The 20,289-nt window shown below is 40.4% G+C and overlaps 1 protein-coding gene across 1 annotated transcript in view; it reads right to left on the reverse strand.

Annotated features, from left to right (window-relative positions):
- Nucleotides 1-20,289, reverse strand: part of LOC107152440 (retinoic acid early transcript 1E-like) — a 228,261-nt gene that overhangs the window by 151,608 nt on the left and 56,364 nt on the right. Inside the window, exons 3-4 of the mRNA XM_048800558.1 lie at nt 14,827-15,090; nt 14,305-14,571 (exon numbers count right to left, since the gene is read on the reverse strand). Of these exons, the coding sequence (XP_048656515.1) occupies nt 14,305-14,571; nt 14,827-15,090 (531 nt within the window). The remainder of the gene's footprint in view (nt 1-14,304; nt 14,572-14,826; nt 15,091-20,289) is intronic.

A 20,289-nucleotide genomic window follows, 5' to 3' on the forward strand; every position in this document is an offset into this window, starting at 1 on the left:
AGAATGAGGACAGAAGTGGCATCTGAACCCTGCACCAAGCCATCTGGCTCTCTTCTGCTAGCTCACTTCCTCCTATCCCACTGCCCCTAATCTTTTCATCTCTTTTCTGCTCCCTGGTCTAGTTCTGTCTCCTGTCCCCTCTGCAGGTGCAGGGTCAAGAACCTGATGCAGGAAATGCCCCTGTGGGACAGAGCCCGTAGTCTGGGGACTGAGGAGGGGACAGAGATGTCCCCATAAGTTCAATTCCACAACTCACTGGCCAGCGCAAAACAAAGAAAGTAAGGCAGAGCTTAGCCTGGATGATAAGAAAGAGGAGTGGGGACTGCACCTGCCATCCTGAAGGCGCTGGGGAGCAAGGCAGGACCTGGGCAGCAGTCAGAGCCTTTAAAAGCCAGGGCTGGCAGCCGCAGCGCGCTCCTCCTGCATCCAGTTGGACCACGTCCTCCAGCTGCCAGGGCCACCAGGACCCCGCAGAATCATCATTCCCCTCGCTGAGGTACAGGGATCCTCCCATGTCCCACTTCCTCTATGGAGGTGGCACTGGGGACTTACACCAAGCCATCTCTCCCTCCTGTAGTCTCGCTCCCTCCAAGGCCTGCCCTAACTTTTTCTTCTCTTTTCCACTCTCTGGGCTACCTGGGTCCCTTGGCTCCTACCATAGGCTCACGGTCGAGAACCTGCTGCAGGGGAGTGGACCAGCGGGAAGGAGCCCCTAAGGGAAGTCTGGAGACTGAGGAGGGCACAAAGGTGGGCTTCCTGTCATTTTGATCCTGCAAATTCTACTGCCAGCGCCTCCCAAAGAAAGAAAGGAGGGAGCCGAGCCTGGATGAAAAGAGAGTGTAATGCGGACTGTCCCCGTCATCCTTAAGGCACTTGGACCTAAGGGGAGGTCAGAGCCTTTCCTCCAGGCCAGGCCCCCTACAGCCCCCTGCCTCTGGGGTCTGGGTATAGTTTCGTCCCCTCCTATTGCCACCCCCCCACACCAGGGGCTTTCTCTTGATTCAGAAGTGAGACTATTTCCAGTTGACCTGGGGACTGGAGATGAAGCTCAGTGGCACAGCACTGGCCTAGCACGCACCAGTACTATAGTTTGGATATAGATTGTACCCCAAAGCCCCTGGGTTAAAGATTTGGCCCTAGTGTGGCACTGTTAGGACTTGGGGGAAACTTTAAGATGGGGGGATGCCATGGGGAGTTAGTGGGAGTTCTGTACTCCCACCATGGAATGCTGCCTTGCCCCACAGGCCCCACAGGCCCAAAACCTCCCAAACTGGGAGCATATATTAATATTATACATTAATTCTCTCAGTATTTTGTCACAGTGATGGGAAGAGGAGAAGCTGACTAACAGAGCCAGGGCACAGTTTTGATCCCCAGCACAAAACCCCCAAACCAGCAGAAAACCTGACCTGTATGGCACAAGCAGACAGTTTCAATTATGTAGATTGACTTGTCTTGCTCCTCTCACTGACCAAGTCTGACCAAAGGGTGAAAGGCAAGAAAGTAACTGGTACTAATTCTTCTTCATTTTCAAGAGTCCCTATCTATGAGTTAATAGTAAAATGCTTTTCCTAAAATTATTTCTAGGTGGTTGTGGGAATTTGTAAATCTTCCACTACCGTTTTTCCTACTTTTTGGCCTGTTAGCCAATATTGTGGTTGAAAGATTATAAACTTTTGCTCTGGTTCCTCACACATTGTAAACTTTCATAATGAATAACAGCAACAAGTAGGAAATTAAATATTTTCATTTCAAATACCTATTGTTGTACCAATGCAAAAATTTTATGAACAAAAACATAAAATACTAATCTGAAATTTTCTGGGGGGGGGTGCTAAAAGGAATTGAACTCAGGGGCACTCAGCCACTGAGACCATCCCCAGCCCTATATTTTATTTTATTTAGAGACAGGGTTTCACTGAGTTGCTTAGCACCTCACTGTTGCTGAAGCTGCCTTTGAACTCCTGATGCTCCTATCTCAACCTCCTAAGCCACAGGGATTAAAGGCATGCCCTATCAGGCCCGGCCTAACCTGAAAATCTTGATCTATACATTTTAGATTTGACTTAGTACTTAACAAATAGCATTCCATACATTAATTAAATCATTATCCTTTAGTATTTGCATAGTCCAAATTCTAAAATGTTACATTCATATCTTTCTCCCCTAAGTACCCACTTCTATTATTCATACATTCTTGTCTTTAGGTAACTGAATTTTAAACACTTGAGCACAAAATCTGAAAACTGCATTGAGAATGTCTTTATCAAGCATCAATTGAAAGTCTACTGAAAGTTATTCTCTCTGCTTTTTTAACTTGTTTTTAAAAATTTATTCTGATTTGTTATACATCATGGCAGCATGCAATTTATTTCATACATACAGAACACAATTTTTCCAGACACTGATTGTAGATAGAATATTTTCACACCACTCATGTCTTATGCATGTACTTAGGGTAATGATGTCTAACTCATTCCACCATCATTCCTACCCCCTTGCCAACTTCCTTCCCCACCTTCCCCTTTGCCCTATCTAAAGTATCTCCATTCCTCCCATGCTCAACCCCAATCACCATTATGTGTCTGTGTCCTCATATCAAAGAAAACATTTGGCTTTTGTTTTTTTGGGATTGGCATGCTTAACTTAGCATGATATTCTCCTACTTCATCTATTTACCTGCAATTGCCATGATTTTATTCTCTTTTAATGCAGAGTAATCTTCCATTGTGTATATACACCAAAGTTTTCCTATCCATTCATCTACTGAAGGGCATCTAGGTTGGTTCCACAGTTTAACTATTGTGAATTGTGCTGCTATAAACACTCATGGCTGTGTCCCTGTAGTATGCTGTTTTTAAGTCCATTGGGTATGAACTGAGGAGTGGGATAGCTGGGTCAGATGATGGCTCCATTCCCAGTTTTCCAAGGAATCTCCACACTGCTTTCCAGATTGGCTGTACCAATTTGCAGTCCCACCAGCAATGTATGAGTGTGCTTTTTTGCCCATGTGCTTACTAACACTTATTGTTGTTTGTATTCTTGATAACTGCCATTCTGACTAGAGTGAGATGAAATCTTAGAGTAGTTTTTATTTGCATTTTCTAATTGCTAGAGATGATGAACATTTTTTCATATGTTTGTTGATTGATTGTATATCCTCTTCTGAGAAGTGTCTGTTCAGTTCCTTGGCCCATTTATTGGCTGGGTTATTTGTTTTTGGTGTTAAGGTTTTTGAATGCTTTATATATCCTAGAGATTAATGCTCTATCTGATGTGCTTGTGGTAAAGATCTGCTCCCATTCTGTAGGCTCTCTATCCACCTCACTAATTGTTTGTTTTGCTGAGAAGAAACGTTTTAGTTTGAGTCCATCCCATTTATTGATTTTTGATTTTAATTCTTGTGCCAAAGAAGTTTTATTAAGGAAGTTGGGGCCTAATCCCACATGGTGGATATTAGGGCCTATTTTTTCTTTTATTAGACACAGGGTCTCTGGTTTAATTCCTAGGTCCTTGATCCACTTTGAGTTGAGTTTTGTGAATGGTGCAATATAGGGGTTTAATTTAATTTTGCAGCATATGTATGGATTTCCAGTTTTCCCAGCATCATTTGTTGAAGAGTCTATCTTTTCTCCAATGTATGTTTTTGGCACTTTTTCTAAGATAAGATAATTGTAATTTTGTGGGTTAGTCTCTGTGTCCTCTATTTTGTACCATTGGTCTACCAGTCTGTTTTGGTGCCAATACTATGCTGTTTTTGTTACTATTGCTCTGTAGTATAGTTTTAGTTCTAGAATAGTGATGCCACCAGCCTCACTCTTCTTGCTAAAGATTGCTTTAGCTATTCTGGGTCTGTTATGTTTCCAGATGAATTTCATGATTGCTTTCTGTATTTCTATAAGAAATGCCACTGGGATTTCGATTGGAATTGCATTGAATCTATATAGTGCTTTTGGTAGTATGGTCATTTTGACAATATTAATTCTGTCTATCCAAGAACAATGTAAATTGTTCCATCTTCTAAGGTCTTCTTTAATTATTTTTTTGTGAGAGTGTTGTAGTTTTTATTGTAGCAGTCTTTCACCTGTTTCATTAAATTTATTCCCAAGTAATTTTTTTTTGAGGCTATTGTAAATGGGGTGGTTTTCCTAATTTCACTTTCAGTGGATTTTTTTTACTGATGTACAGAATTGCCTTTGATTTATGGGTGTTGATTGTATATTTAGCTACTTTGCTGAATCCATTTAATAGTTCTAGGAGATTTCTGGTGGAATGTTTTGGGTCTTTTAGTATAGAATCATATTGTCTGCAAATAATGATAATTTGAGTTCTTCTTTTCCTGTCCATAGCCATTTAATTTTTTTCATCTGTCTGATTGCTCTGGCTAGAGTTTCAAGAACTGTATTAAATAGAAGTGGTGTCAGAGGGCATCCCTATCTTGGTCCAATTTTTAGAGGGAATGCTTTAAATTTTTCTCCATTTAGAATGATGTTGGACTGGGGCTTAACAAAGATAGCCTTTACAATGTTGTGGTATGTTCCTGTTATCCCTAATTTTTTAAGCATTTTGAACATGAAGGGATACTGTAGTTTATCAAATGTTTTCTCAGCATCTATTGAGATGATCATGTGATTTTTATCTTTGAGTCTATTGATGTGATGAATTACATTTATTGATTTCTATATGTTGAACCAACTTTGCATTCCTGGGATGAACCTTACTTGATTGTGATGCACTATCTTTTTGATATGTTTTTGCATTTGATTTGCCAGAATTTTATTGAGAATTTTTGCATCTATATTCATTAGAGATATTGGTCTGAAGTTTTCTTTCTTAGCTTTGTCTTTGTCTGGTTTTGGAATCAGGGTGATATTGGTCTCATAGAATATGTTTGGAAGTGTTCCTCATTTTCTATTTCATGAAAGAGTTTGAGAAGTATTGGTGTCAGTTCTTCTTTAAAGGTCTTGTAGAACTCAGTTGTGTATCCATCTGGTCCTGGGCTTTTCTTGGTTTGTAGACTTCTGATGGAGTCCTCTATTTCCTTGCTTGAATTTGATCTGTTGAAATTGTGTATATCATTCTGATTTAGATTAGGCATATCATATGCCTTGAGAAATTTGTCGATGTCTTTGATATTTTCCACTTTATTGGAGTACAAATTTTCAAAATAATTTCTAATTACCTTCTGTATTTCTGTTGTGTCCATCGTAATATTTCCTTTTTCATCATGGATGTTAATAATTTGAGTTTTCTCTCTTCTTCTCATTGTTAGCATGGCTAAGGGTTTATCAATTTTATTTATTTTTTGAAAGAACCAACTTTTTGTTTAGTCAATTTTTTCAATTGTTTGTTTTGTTTCAATTTCATTGATTTCAGCTCTAATTTTAATTATCTCCTACCTTCTGCTGCTTTGGGGCTTGATTTGTTCTTCTCTTCTTAGGGCTTTGAGATGTAATGTTAGATCATTTATTTGTTGACTCTTTCTTCTTTGAAGGAATGAACTCCATGCAATGAACTTTCCTGTTAGCACAGCCTTCATAGTGTCCCAGAGATTTCAATACGTTGTATCAGTGTTCTCATTTACTTTTAAAAATTTTTTAATCTCTTCATTGATATCTTTTGTTAATCGTTGCTCATTTAGTAGCATATTATTTAGTCTCCAGGTGTTGGAGTAGCATTTATTTTTTATTTTCTCATTAATTTCTAATTGCATTCCATTATTGTCTGATAGAATGCAGGGTAGTATCTCTACTTTTCAGTATTTACTATAATTTGCTTTGTGGCATAACACATGGTCAATTTTAGGGAAGGACCCATGTGCTACTAATAAGAAAGTGTATTCATTCATTGATGGATTATAATTAAGCTCAGTTAAGTCTAAGTTATTGATTGTATTATTGAGTTCTATAGTTTCTTTTTTAAGCTTTTGTTTGGTAGATCTATCTAGTGGTGAAAAGGTGTTAAAGTCACTCAGAATTATTGTGTTGTGATCTATTTGACTCTAGAACTCGAGAAGAGTTTGATTGATGAATGTAGATGCTCCATTTTGGGGGGTATATATATTTATAACTGTTATGTCTTGTGGATGTATGGTTCCATTAAGCAGTATGAAATGTCCATCTTTATCCCTTTGGATTAACTTTTGCTTGAAGTCTACTTTATTTGATATAAGATGGAAACCCCTGCTTACTTATGTAGGCCATGTGAATGTTATATTTTATCCCAACATTTCACTTTCAGTCTGTGGGCATCTTTTTCTATGACATGAGTCTCTTAAAGGCAGCATATTGTTGGGTCTTTTGTTTTTTTTAAATCCAGTCTACCAGCCTATGTCTTTGATTGGTAACTTTAAGCCCTTAACATTTAGGGTTATTACTGAAATATGATTTGGATAACCGGGCATTTTTGTTTATTTTTAGTATTTAGCTTGACTTGGTTTCTCCTTTAATTGGCTTTTCTTTTATTGAAGTTCTTCCCTTTGCAGATTTTCATTGTTGTTTTTCAATCTCTCCTCTTGGAATATTTTGCCAAGAATGTTCTGTAGTTCAGGCTTTCTTGCTGTAAATTCTTTTAGCTTTTGTTTATCATGGAAGGTTTTTATTTCATTGTCAAATTTGAAGCTTAATTTTGCTGGATATAATATTGTTGGTTGGTATCCATTATCTTTTAGGGCTTGGTATATGTTGTTCCAGGATCTCCTAGCTTTGAGAGTCTGGGTTGAAAAATCTGCTGAGATTTGCATTGGTTTTCTCTCAGAGGTAATCTCATTTTTCTCTCTTGTGGCCTTTGAAATTCTATCCTTATTCTGCATGCTAAGCATTTTCATTATAATGTGTCTTGGTGTAGATCTGTTGTAATTTTGTACACTTGGTGTCCTATAGGCCTCTTGTATTTGATTTTTCAATTCATTCTTCATGCTTGGGAAATTTTTGGATATTATTTCATTGAAGAGATTGTGCATTCCTTTGGTTTGAATCTCTGAACCCTCCAATATCCCAGTAAATCTTAAATTTGGTCTTTTGATGGTATCCCATAATTCTTGGATGTTCTGTTCATGGTTTCTTACCATCTTTACTGTGAGGTCAACTTTATTTTCAAGAATGTATATTTTGTCTTCATTGTCTGAGGTTCTGTTTTCCAAGTGGTCTAGTCTGTTGGTGATACTATTTATTGAGGTTTTTTTTTTTTTTTTTGCTTATTGTTTCTTTCATTTCAAGGATTTGTGTTTTTTTTTTTTCAGTATCTCTATATCTTTCTTGAAGTAATCTCTTTTAATCTGTATTTGCTCTCTGATCTCTGTGTTGGTGTGATCAATGATCACCTGAATTTTTTCTCTTATCTCCTTGTTGGTGTGATTGATTTTTACCTTTATCTGCTCACTTAGGTCATTCTTCCCAAATCATTTTAATTATGTATATTATGAATTCCTTCTCTGATATTTTACCTACTTCACTATCTATGGATTCTATTGTTGTAGTATCTTGGTTTATTTGGGGCACTTTCCTCCCTTGTTTTTTTTAATGATGTCTATGTGTCTTCCTCTCTTGCAGTGTAGATCTGAGATATTACAGCTTCTGTCCTATTGCCTTATAGTGTGCCTACAGGTTACCCATACTTCATTTTTAAGGGAGAGATTAATATTATAGCATTCAATGTATCAAATGTGCAGCCATATATCAGTTAGCTTCTATTTTTATGTTTACAGTATTGTCACTATGAACATAAACGATGAGTTTGGTTTTCTTCAACCATATGATCAATAGGTTTGCATAATGATTTACAGTTTCTGATGGTGAAAGGCAGACTAGGTGGTTGGAGGAGATGTTTATGAGGTAGGATGTGAGAATATGCATATATTAGATTATATGACTTGTGAGAAGATAATCATAGGAAGTTGGCTGTTAGTAGGAGAAACAAAAGATAGGCAACCCTATGCAAGACTCTCTGTCACTTAGTAATAGGATAGCTGTTAGCACCCCTGGTAGAGAAACCTCTGGTGCAGCCAGGCCACAGGGACCTTGGTGACATTTTACCAGGCCCTTATTGTTGCCTCTTGATAGAAGCAGTGATTTTCCAGTTTCTTATCAGTGGAAGCCTCAAGCCTGTATGTTTCCTGATGTTAGGCTGCAGAGTCACACTTTGGTGAATAAGGAACCTCAGCACAGGTTGGCTTTCTGTGTGGGTGTGGGGTGGCTCTGCCCCTGCCCTGGAACTCTGAAAGTTTTTCTCTACTGATTAAAATTGTGGTCTGTAAAAATGTAGCGATATTTATTTGTAAACTAATTTTAAGCTTTGAAGCATATCTAGATTTATTGGTAATTGATAAAGGTGAATTCCTGCCCCTCCCAAATACTACTCCCTAAAGTATAAATGACACACTTGAACAACTTCACTGAACTATTGGAACTTCTAAATGTTACTTCCAATGTAAAATCTGAAAAATATTGTGATATTGTTAAAATTGAATTCAAAAGAGACATTCCTAGGCAAAAGTTCTTACAGATTTTAGAACTATAATGCTTTCATATATAGAAAAAACAGAGATCTTTTATAATTCTGCAATACTGCCTCAACTTTACAGAGTTTAAAAAACAACCCATCTTTTAGATTTTCATGAAATCCATTTAGAATAAGTATGATTTTTTTTTGCTATTGTTCATGATGGAATAAAATATTTAGCTCTGATGGTTCAGATCTAATAAAAAGAAATGCGTAAATTTGGGCCTGAGATAAATGTGGTAAAGAAAGAGCATAGAACTCTTATTAATTCACTCAAATCATATTCTGTTAGAATTTACCTACTATGACATCTACACTGTTAATTTTAGAAAAACAAAACAAAACAAAAACCCCAGAAATGTTGGGGTCAGAAATTACCAATGGCAAAAACAGTTTGTAACATTATCTGGACCTGGCATTAAACCAAACAACAGGTGTCAACTGCCATCCACAGCAGTAAAAACTACAACAGCATTAATGGTGGGAGCAGGAGTTATATAAACCAATTCATGCTAAACAATGGAAGAATAAGTTAGGAGAAAGAAGATGTGATAGAAAGACAGGAAAGAGTTAATGATTTCAAAAAGTGACCAGAAAGAATTCAGAAGAGATGGAACAGGTGATGGTTATAAGCAAGGGGGAAGAAAAGATAGAAGTAACAATGTAAAGGGAGAGTGAATGAAAGAATAATGGCTTCTGGCTGCTGGCATGATAAGAGAGAGAGAAAGAGAGAAACAATAGGAAAAGAAAACAATATAAAACAAAACCAAAATATTCAAACCCCAAATCTTAAGCTTGAAGGCCAGGAGAAATAACTACACTTTAAAAAAATGCTAAAAGTGAGAGAAAAAGAAATATCTGTATCTATATCTATCTCCATGAACCGATCAGCACACCAGACACACACACGAAAGAAAGAAAAAAGAAAAAATATTCTTAATGTAAAATGAAGGGCTTGTTTCCACTGAGGTGGTCAAAACAGCCTACAAGAATGGATGATCACTGTCTATGCTTTATTGCCCTTTCTATTTCTTCTTGAACTACTTACTGAGCAGGAGAGCAAGGGCTGGGTGTTGTTAATCTCTTCCTCCTGTGCTGCCCACCTAGAAGCCAGTTGGAATGATCTAAACTGAAGCTGGTTGGAATAATTCTCAGCTTCTCTTTTCTCCAGGATGTGGTAGGATGGGATGTTACCTACTGTCAGTGGGAATTTGTCTGCACAGACCAGATGGATGCATTCTCAGGGTGGGGCAGCCACAGAATCCTATGAGGGGACAGCTTGTGGGTGGGACTGAGGTCTAATCAGGCCTCAGAGACTTTATTGGGTGGGCTCTGCTCTGGAGGCATTAGATCAACACACCCCTAAGGCCTGGCAGATGCCCATCTCTTGTGTGGATCTCAGGAACCTCCCATGAATTCTACTTATGGCACAAGGGAGCCAATCCTCCACACTGTGCTGCCCATGAATACAGCCTTCCTGAATTAGTCCCTGAATATATTCACACCTGCCTGTTGGGATTCCTGCCCTGCTCTGGCTGGTCATATGAGTCACCAGACTCAAAGGAGAAGCAGGTTGGGCTCTCTTTCTCTTTTTGAACTTGAATCCCCATGGGTACAATCTTCTCTGTGCCTGTTTCACTTCCATTCTGCTAGGTATACCCTAGACTGTAGTGTAGGTGCCTGCTGGGACAGTGTGACAGTCTTTGCTCTGATTTCCTGGCTCCCTAAGAAGCAGACACAGAATGGCCACTTCAAAATGGCTCTGCCTCAGGTGCCCATGACTCATTTGGAAGCACAGGGCACTTTTCAAATACCATTGCTCAGTGTGGCCTCTGGATCAGCTAAGTTCAGGGAGCTTTTCTGAACTCAGGTGCAAAGACATGCATGGCTATTAATTCAGACACTGGTGAAAGGTGATGGGGGACTGAGAAAAGACAAACAGACACACATAGAGAAAAAACCTGAGGCCAGGTGGGGATTTGGGGATTCAACCTCTGATGGAGGATGAATAACCCAGAGCTAGCTCAGGATGTTTATTATATAGGTTTTTTTCATCAATCAGTTATTGTGGGCTGGGGACATAGTGCACTTGGTAGAGTGCTTGCCTCTCATGCACAGGCTCTGGGTTTGCTCCACAGCACAACACACACACACACACACACACACACACAAAGTGATTTGTGAGAAAGTTTTAGCAAAGCAGAGAGACGTGAAGTTCATAGTGAAAATTGTGAGACATCGAGATTTGCTGCAATCAGTGTGGCCAAACTCATGGTTCCAGCAAAGGGTGATAACAGATTAGAAAATGAAGATTCACACACAGATTGTGAATTATGTAGCTGGGATTAGGTGGAGTGCTGCTTTCTGATAGAGAAGCAGGTCTCAAGATTGGCCAGCAATTTTTATTTATGTATGTCTCATATCAGGTTAAGGACTATGCTAGCATTATTCTTTGTCTTCAGGAAAGTTACAGAAAAAAGAAACATCTATGGAGATTTTCCATAGTTGCAATCCACAGTTGCCATGTGGAATGTTAGCAGCTTTGTGAAATGCTCAAGAAGGTCCATTGTTTAAAGTTACTATTAAGCAGGCAGGCTTAGAAGTAGCAGAGCTGGTGAAACATTGTGGTCATCTAGCATGAGAATTCCTCTATCCCTGGGAGCTATGTGCCTGAGATCAAGGTTGAAGCTAAGCCTCTTATGAAGATCCTTTTCATGCAGGGCATTATCATAGCAGCTAGGCATCTTATGCAGCCACCCAGGAACATTCCCAGGCACCAGATGTGCCACAGCCATGAGGTCATCAGAGACCCCCAGTCTCATTCACTGCTCTCCCATTCTTTGTCACCACTCTCCACAGAGGTTATCATGCTCAGAATTCTCTATTCCATGAAGTTGATGTCTGAGTTTAAGGTTTGAAATGATACAGCTCTGCCAGGGAGCTTCCTCTGGCTGGGCATCACCATAGCAACCGGGCCACCTTGACCTCAACCGTTACATAGGAGGTTCCCAGCAGAAACTCAGAAATGAGGCAATTAGAAATCATGGTTCAACTCACTGCTGTCTACATTCAGGATTTTCTGTACTACATCTGTTAATTTTGTTTCTCCCTCTGTGCTGAACCAGTGCTGCTACCACTGCTGCCAAAACGAGGTCGGTTTCAATGTACTCTTTCTTCTTTGTTTTACTTACCCAAACTTCAGAGTCTCTAAGCCACTGTGACTGTCCAATATTGAGTTTCAGTGAAATCGCTTTTTTACCCACCTTGCAGTTAAGCAGTACTCCTGCTGCTTGAATCCCAAGCCATGGAGCAACTAGGAATGCAGCCTTCCTCTAAACTGTCATCATGAAACCCCCAAATCCCCCATAATTTGACTTCTATTACTAAAGATTAGTTTTGTCTCTTTTTAAAATGTAGATAAATTAAATCATAAAGTATCGATTCTTTTGTGTCTGGCGTTTTCCTCCTATCTATGAAAATTGGGTCTAAGACAGTCATAGATCCTATCTATGGGAGCTACAACCAGCATGGTCAAACTAGCAGAAGATTCTGGCGAGGGGCGATGAGAGATTGGAAGAAATAAAGAGTTAACATGCATGGATCTTGAAGATAAAACAGCTGCGGTTGGATGGAGGGCTTTAGAAGCAGGTCTAAAAAATTACACCAGAAATCTTTATTATATATGTCTCTAAATCAGGGATTAAAGACTATGCAAGCATTATTCTTTATATTCATGAAAGTTACAGAGTTAGCAACAGTATAAAACTATTTCCTCAGTTACATTCTACATTTGCAATGTGCAATGTTAGTAGAATTGTGCATCTCTCAACAAAGTCCATTCTCTAAAGCTAGTAATTCACAGGCAGATTCAGGAGCACCAGAACTGTTGAAACATTGTCCTTATCTTAGGAAGGAAGTTCCATCATTCCCAGGAGCTGAGGTGCCTGAGAATAAGGTTGAGGCTGATAAGTCTCTAGCAGGGAGGACGTCTTCACAGCAACCAGGCATCCTATGGCTTTGCACCAAAACTTTCCTAGCCACCAAGTATGCCACAGCCACGAAGTCAAAAGGGATTGCAATCTCAGACACTGGTCTACCAGTCATTGTCACTGCTCTCCACAATGGGAGTTAACCATATTTTTTATAGGGTAACTGTTCCAGCTATAAACATGTCACACTTTATCCTTTCTTTTTTTCCAAGTGTCACAACAAGATGTTAATATATCCACATGTCACTTCACTCTATGGCCTTAATCCTTTGGGTCATGACATCTAGGGAGTTAGCACAGTTGACTTGTGGTTTCTGCCCATCAGTAACTTAAGTATATATAAAAATAAGTGTAAACATGTAAATAAACCTCATTAAACCAGGATTTATACACTTCTATTTCATTTTCTTCTATAAATAAGGAAAACATCCACAGTCTTTCCAATTCCACCCAAATGGAGGACAGTTTGTTGGAAAGAATGGCAGAATAAAGGCTGTCATCAAAGGACACTTCTTGCCATCACGAGTTGGTCTGATGATGTTGCCTTCCCATGGTCCACAGAATTCATAGTTGATGATGAAACAGCTTCTACAATATGAAGGAAAATTATTCACCTATGTGATATTATCCTAGACAGCAAATAACTCCTCAACCAAAGATCTGGAGCCAACACTCACACAGGTTTTCCAGATCTCAGAACCGCCCCAACTCAGGAAGAGACTCCTGTATGCCCTCCCCTCACTCTCCCAAGGCCCTACCAGACTAAGACAGACACTGCTCCCCACTAAAGGAAAAAACAACCACAGAAGACAGACTATTCCTCACCTTTAATTGTGTCTTTTTTTTTCCTCCAGAAAAAGAAGATGATGATGAAGATAATTATGATTAGGCCACTGGCGACCCCTATGATGATCATGGAAACAGATTGGTTATGTGGAGACTGCTCGGTAACTGGGACTCTTGATGTTGTTGCTAAAACAAATAAAAGAGCAAAATCGCTGTCAGATTTGAAAATATCCATTCTTCAGCACCTGTGATCCCATGCAGCCCATGGGACTCATATATTCACTGACTCATTATGGGACCACTATTCTACCAGGTCCTGGGGGTACAGAGATGAACAGAGGTTGTGCCGTGTCCTTATGGAGCTCACATCACTATTGAAGGGGACAGCAAATGTCCATCCATTTTGGCATATTTATTGTACTTATGACACTTTGGCGGTTGACACAACTGGTGGTGCTTAATTTTGTCTGAGGGGGTAGGGAAGGCTTCATAAGAAGTTGACACTGAAGCTGGTTGAAGGGTAATTATAACATAGGGAGAAGAGAAGGCCTGAAAGCTTACAGAAGTATATATAACTTGGGAACTAGTTAGCAGACTATTAAGACTGGATCATTATTTAATGGAGAATGGGAGTTCCTACATATTGAAGGGCACTTAGGAGGTGAGATGGGAAAGAGAGACTGGTGATAAATCCATATGGCTATCACTGACCATCCAGACAGGAAGCCCATCAAGAAATCAGTCAGTCATTCAGCCCAACAAATTTTCCATTACACACACGCTAATATCCTACAGGTAAGCCATTAGGCATTTATTTATTTATTTTTTAATTTTTTTAGCTATAGATTGACACAATACCTTTCCTTTATTTATTTATGTAGTGCTGAGGATTGAACCCAGTGCCCCACTCATGCCAGGCAAGCACTCTACCACTGTGCCACAACTCCAGCCCTCAGAATAAGACCTTTAAAGAGAACTCTCACATCTTTCCCACTCTGCTGAGCTGTATCATGAAAACTCAGCACCCTACCTGGCATTTCCTCCAAGTGCTCTGAGAATTCCCTGAGCCAGTGACTGCAATCTCCCATTGAGACCTTCCTTAAATGTTCTCTCAGTTCTTTGTCATTCTCCCACTTCTCCTTGATCCCCCGGGCTCTAGGATTAATCACTGTCCACTCCATGTGCATCACATTTAAGCAGAGAGATGGCTGTCCAGCAATGCTGAAATTCCAGAATGAACCAATGTGATTTTTTCCTTTAAGCTGACAAGACATCTTGGCCTGCAGGGTGAGATGACCTGCAATACACAACAAAACCATCATCTCCCACTCTTGATAGATCCATCACCTCCTAATAGGTTGAGCGTTTCTCTGCACATTTAGAGGCCTGTATTCTTTCTCCCAGGCCTGCCCTTTCTTCTCCATTAATTGCCACATCCCTCTAAGGCTAGGCCAATATTCAGATCTTTTACACCCAGAGCCTCCTCCATATGTGCACTCCACCCCTTCCTCTCTCCTGCTCTCTCTGTCTCTTCACCCCATTCCATACTTACCCCTGGCCATCTTTTGTTCCAAGTCCATGTCAAGCAGGATCGTCCTGAGTTCTTGCCCCAGTTCTCTCAGCATTTGACTCAATTGTGTCCATGTTTTGGTGGCATTCACCTCCCTTCCCAGGTGACCCAAAGGTTTGATCTTATTGCTCTCACTGTCATACTGAAGGAAAGCGGTCTTATCCACTGAGCCCTGCACTTCACACCAGGACTCCCCAGGTCTGGACTGAGATTTGACAGTGAAGTCAAGGCAAAGAGAGTGGGTACCTGAGAGAGAAACATGGAAGTGAGGTTCAGGACAGGGAGAAGAGGACCATTAGTTCCCATCCTTCTGTGACTCCCAGACTCCCTCTGAAGGGCCAGGCTGGCAGAGGGAGGAGTCTTCATCCTAAACCTCCTCTATCTAGATCTTTTATTTGGTGTCACCTTTAACTGAGGTTGTAGGATGCTCTCGTGCTATCAGGGACCCCTCACAGGCAGAATGTAACCAGGAGGATTAATCTGAAAGCACTTTCAGTGATCTCAACCAAGTTCTGGGCACAAAAAATACACAATGGTATCTGTTCTCCTGAAAATTAAAACCTAGCTGAACAGACAGTATTTCCAATAGAGTGGAAAAGGAGGCACCAGGGATCACAGGTCAATTCATCATGGTCTTGGTGTTCAGGCTGGTCATCATGGAGTAGATGCAGGAACAAGGCAGCAGAGGGGAGCTGCCACACAGGAGCACAGAACCTAGTCTGGTGTCCTAGGCTGGAGCCCTATGAGCTGATCATCAGATTCCAGGGAACCTCTCCAGCCTAACCATACTCTCTGGTCATTCTTCAGAAGAGATCTCCACTTGTTTGTACCCATAATGGAGCCCCAACCTCTCCTCCCTGTTCCCAACTAGTTCTTGCTAATAATCATGGACCAGAGTCTTCCAGGCTTCTACCAGCAGCATAGTAGTAGTAGCAAAAGAAGATCTACAGCAAAATATACTGGAGACATTCTATTGAGAATAAATCACAGAGTAACAGGCAAGAAGGAGTCAGGCATGTGCGAATATGCCTTTTCTCCTGTGGCATGGGCTGGCCCCAAATCTACAATGGTGGACTGAGAACCGGTCAGTTGATATTCAGTGAAGAAAATTGTTGTCAAAGACATGTTTAGCAGGTAATGCAACACAGAATTTCCTTTTAATAGAATGCTCAAACATAGAAAAGGAGATGTTAAAAAATGAAAATTCACTGTGAATACCCAGTCTCTGTAGGGGAAGCAGAGCTTGCTGGAGGTTACTGAGCTCCTTCCTTCTGCCCTTCTTCTACCCACTTCTCCTCCTCCTTTTCCTGCCTCGTTGCCATCTGTTTCTTCCCATGTCTATATTTTCTCCCAGCCTCACTCTCCTAGATCACATTAAATCTAATCTTTCCAAATTCTTTCATCTTAATGATTGGGATCCATTTGCATTAAATACATCACAATGAAAGATTCAATTAATATAGACACAAGTCCTAACGCCCCAGAATTATTTTTCTTGTTGAGAATAGAGGATGACAAATATGATAACTTTGAGGTTGATAATGATGAAAATGAACACAAGTAATTCTTTAGAATGGTCATTTCAGGTGCTGGTGTAAAGGGAATGAATTATGAAGGCAGTCCCCTCAAGGCAATAGTGGCAGTTTTGAAAAATGTCTGTGCAGTAAATAATTTCCCTTGTGGACTTGAAAAATGACACCACCTATGGTCTTGACATGAAGTGTGGTTCAGCTGGACCCTGGAAGCAGTATCAGGGTTCAACAGAAAGCAGCAAAACTTGCTGCTGCTGAAGATGATGATTTTGTTAATAAGGAACCTAAACAAAAGCTCTAGTGAGAAAATCTCTGAGACCCAGCAGCTGAAAATGCACAACAGTGACACAAGAACAGGAAAGATGCAAAGCCACTGACACCAAGATCAAGAGGTCAAGAATCCTCCTAAACACAGGGAAAAACTCCTGAAAAACCAAGGACCTACTTCTGTTGAAGACAGAAAAGCAAAAATGAAAGAAAATATCAAAAAGGTGCTTCACTTCCCAAAGGGAAAGCCAAGTTCTTCAATTATGTGGAGAGATGTTTTTGGATGATTGATCTGGAGGTAATTCAAGATCTCTGGCACTGGAGGAAGCTTCTTTAAGAAAACAGTTTACCAGTTTGTCAACATTTTCTGTCTTAAATTTAAGAGACATATGATCTACTAAAATTGAGTCAGGAGGGTACAGAAAATTTGAACAGATCAATTTAGGAACCAAATTCCTCAAGAAGACTCCTAAAGCACAGGAAGTAAAATCAAGAATCAATAAAAGGGATGGTATCAAACTAAAAAGCTTCTTCTTAACAAAGGAAACAATCAAGTATGTGAAGAGAGAGCCTAAAAAATGGGAGAAAATCTTTGCTGCCTGCTTCTCAGATAGAGCATTTACTCTAGGATATACAAAGAGCTCACAAAACTTAACACCAAAAAACTAAATATCCTAAGCAATAAATGGGCAAAGGACCTGAACAGACACTTCATACAAGAAGCAATACAAATGGTCAAAACCTATATGCTAATTGGTGCAACCACTTTGGAAAGCAGGGTGGAGATTCCTCAGAAAACTTGGAATGGAACCACCAATTGACCCCTCTATCCCACTCCTCGGTCTATACCAAAAAGACTAAAACCAGCATACTACAGTGCCGTACTCATGTTCTTTCTGCTCAAAATGTACCCTTTCTGTCTATTGGTGTGTGCCACCATGCCTGGCTTTATCTGGCTTTCATATGGAGAAAAGTAATTGCTCAGTTTTCAAAGAGGAAACATCCCATCCTGCTGACTCACTCACTGGGTATCACAGAGGAATATGGGTACACAAAGGTCCTGCATGTGAAGGTTCCTAGTACTGGCAGCATTGCTGTCCCCAGCTGCACATACAGAGACCTCTGGAGTGAATACAGCCCTGATGCAGGCAGCTTTGCCCTAGCCAATCCAGTGGGGAAGGTGGGTGAGATTCTGTCTGCGTCATGCAAATCTAGTTTGGCTTCTTTGGCTGAAGCTAAGAAGAAGCACCCTCATGGCAGCCATGACTACCCCATAACTGGTGGATCCAAAGTTAGAGGTTCAAATACCTGAGCAAGGAAGAATTGTTGACTTTTGTTTTTGTTTGGTCTGTGTTCTCTTGTTTTTAAAGAGAGAGAGAGAGAGAGAGAGAGAGAGAATTTTTTTTTTAATTTTTTATTGTTGGTTGTTCAAAACATTACAAATTTCTTGACATATCATATTCCTCACTTTGATTCAAGTGGGTTATGAACTCCCACCTTCACCCCATACACAGATTGCAGAATCACATCAGTTACACATCCATTGATTTACAAATTGCCATCCTAGTGTCTGTTGTGCTCCGCTGCCTTTCCCATCCTCCACCCTCCCCCCTCCCCACCTCTCCCCTTCCCTCCCCTCCCCTCCTCTCTCTCTCTACCCCCTCCACTGTATAACCCTGAGGGTGAGAGAGAGAATTTTTAAATATTTATTCTTTTTTTTTTCAGCGGACACAACATCTTTATTTGTATGTGGTGCTGAGGATCCAACCCAGCGTCCCGCTCATGCCATGTGAGCACGCTACTGCTTGAGCAACATCCCCAGCCCATCTTTTGTTTTTACTCATTATTTTTTCATACATTTATCTAGTTTTATTTATTTTAAAATTTTAATTAGTTTTTTTCTCTCTTTTTTTGAATCCCCCTTTCTCCTTTCTTCTTCTCTCCTCTTCTCTGAACTTTTATCTTTTCTTTTTTTGCTATAGGGAGGATTGAACAAGTCCATTGAGCAGGAATGCAATAATCCAGGCTAAAGAGGAAGGAGGCATAGATCAGTGTTGAGAGCCATGCAGGTCAGAATGATGCCTGGCATTTGCCAGAGGGAATGTTTGAAAGGTGACGCCAGCGAACCATTGAGATGATAATTGGAGTTAAGCTATATATAATTGCTGTGATGCTGGATTGATTTTATTGTATATTTGACCTTTACTGTCGGGCAATGGGGCGGCTCTTGCTGCCTTGGGTGCCCACTGCTTTGGAGTTCTCGCGCTACTTTGGAGTTCTCCAGGGGATTCCTGGAGGATTCGCATTGGTTGGGGAAGTTATGGAGGAGGGATTTCCGGTTGGTGTGGTGTGTGCCTGGAGGAGCTGCTTGCATTACTTTTGGGAGAGGTTCCCGGGAAGTGTGTGTGGAGCGTGCTGGTGGAGTTCGGAACTAATGTTTGTTCCTGCTTGAGTGGCTCGTGATTGTGCCCAGCAAGACTGCGGCAGATTAGGGTTGAGAAAGAAATGAGAGATATAGTAAAATAATGAATATTTTATTTCTAATCCAAATGAACAGTAGGCATGATATGTAGCTAATATAGGATTTTTAATAATCTTCTTTCTTTCTTTCCTTCCTTCTTTTCTCTTTATTTCTTCTTTCTTCCCTTCTCCCTTTTAAAAAATTATATTTTTCTATTAATTTGAGTCTCGTGGACATTTAACTTTCTAGTGTATTTTCTATTATCTCTGCCTCTTTCTTCTCCACAATTATTTGTGCTGTAGATATTTTTAGTACATTTTACACACACACACACACACACACACACATAATGTGGTTTGCTTTTAATTGTTGTTACTGGTGGTTGTTCTCTCCTCTCAAAGTGGTGCTGAATTGAACCAAGCACTCTGAATGCATTGGGTGTGTGTGCTCTGCTATACCCTCAACCTATTTGAGAGAATTTGTACCTTATATACCATCCATGACCTAATCCTGCTCAAACTTTGGTAGATATCTCACCCTAAAGAAGAGGGGAGAATAGGGGAGACAAAAAAGCTCCTAGCTGATGACTCGGCCCCAAGTAGGCACAGGTAGGTGGTGGAGGCATGAGGACCCACGATAGACATTCACCCCTTAGCAACACCAGAGAGAAATAACACAACTGTTGTGGCCATGCCATCTGTGAGGGTCCCTGGCAGAGGTTGCTCTCAAACTTTTTCAGAAGGCACAGTGCTGACAAGTCTGGAGGAGTGCCCTAGAGAGCACACCTCATATACCTTCCTACCTGAAGTAGCAGAGGGATCCCGCACATGTGATTTCTACAGCAAAGGTGGATCTCTCAGGTTCTGACATAGTACTCAGAGAATCAAACCCTACCAAACACAGCCTAAGAAAACACAAGGAATTAACAATGCAGATTCCGTTTGGAATTAACTCAACACTACATGGAAAACTAATATCCGAGAGCACATCATCAAAAGAAGGCTGCTCAATAAGAAGACCCCCACATAAAAGTGGAAGAGAGAGCCATCCCAACAGATGTACACAGCTCAACATAGAAAAACAGGAAATGCCAAAAAACAAGACTGCTCGCTCATATGCACAAATGCCCGAGTGATCAAATTCAAAGACATTGAAGTGGATGAAATGGGGACAAAGAATTAGAAA

Source organism: Marmota marmota, unplaced genomic scaffold, assembly GCF_001458135.2.
Source record: "Marmota marmota marmota unplaced genomic scaffold, marMar, whole genome shotgun sequence".
In the NCBI taxonomy this organism is placed as follows: Eukaryota; Metazoa; Chordata; class Mammalia; order Rodentia; family Sciuridae; genus Marmota; species Marmota marmota.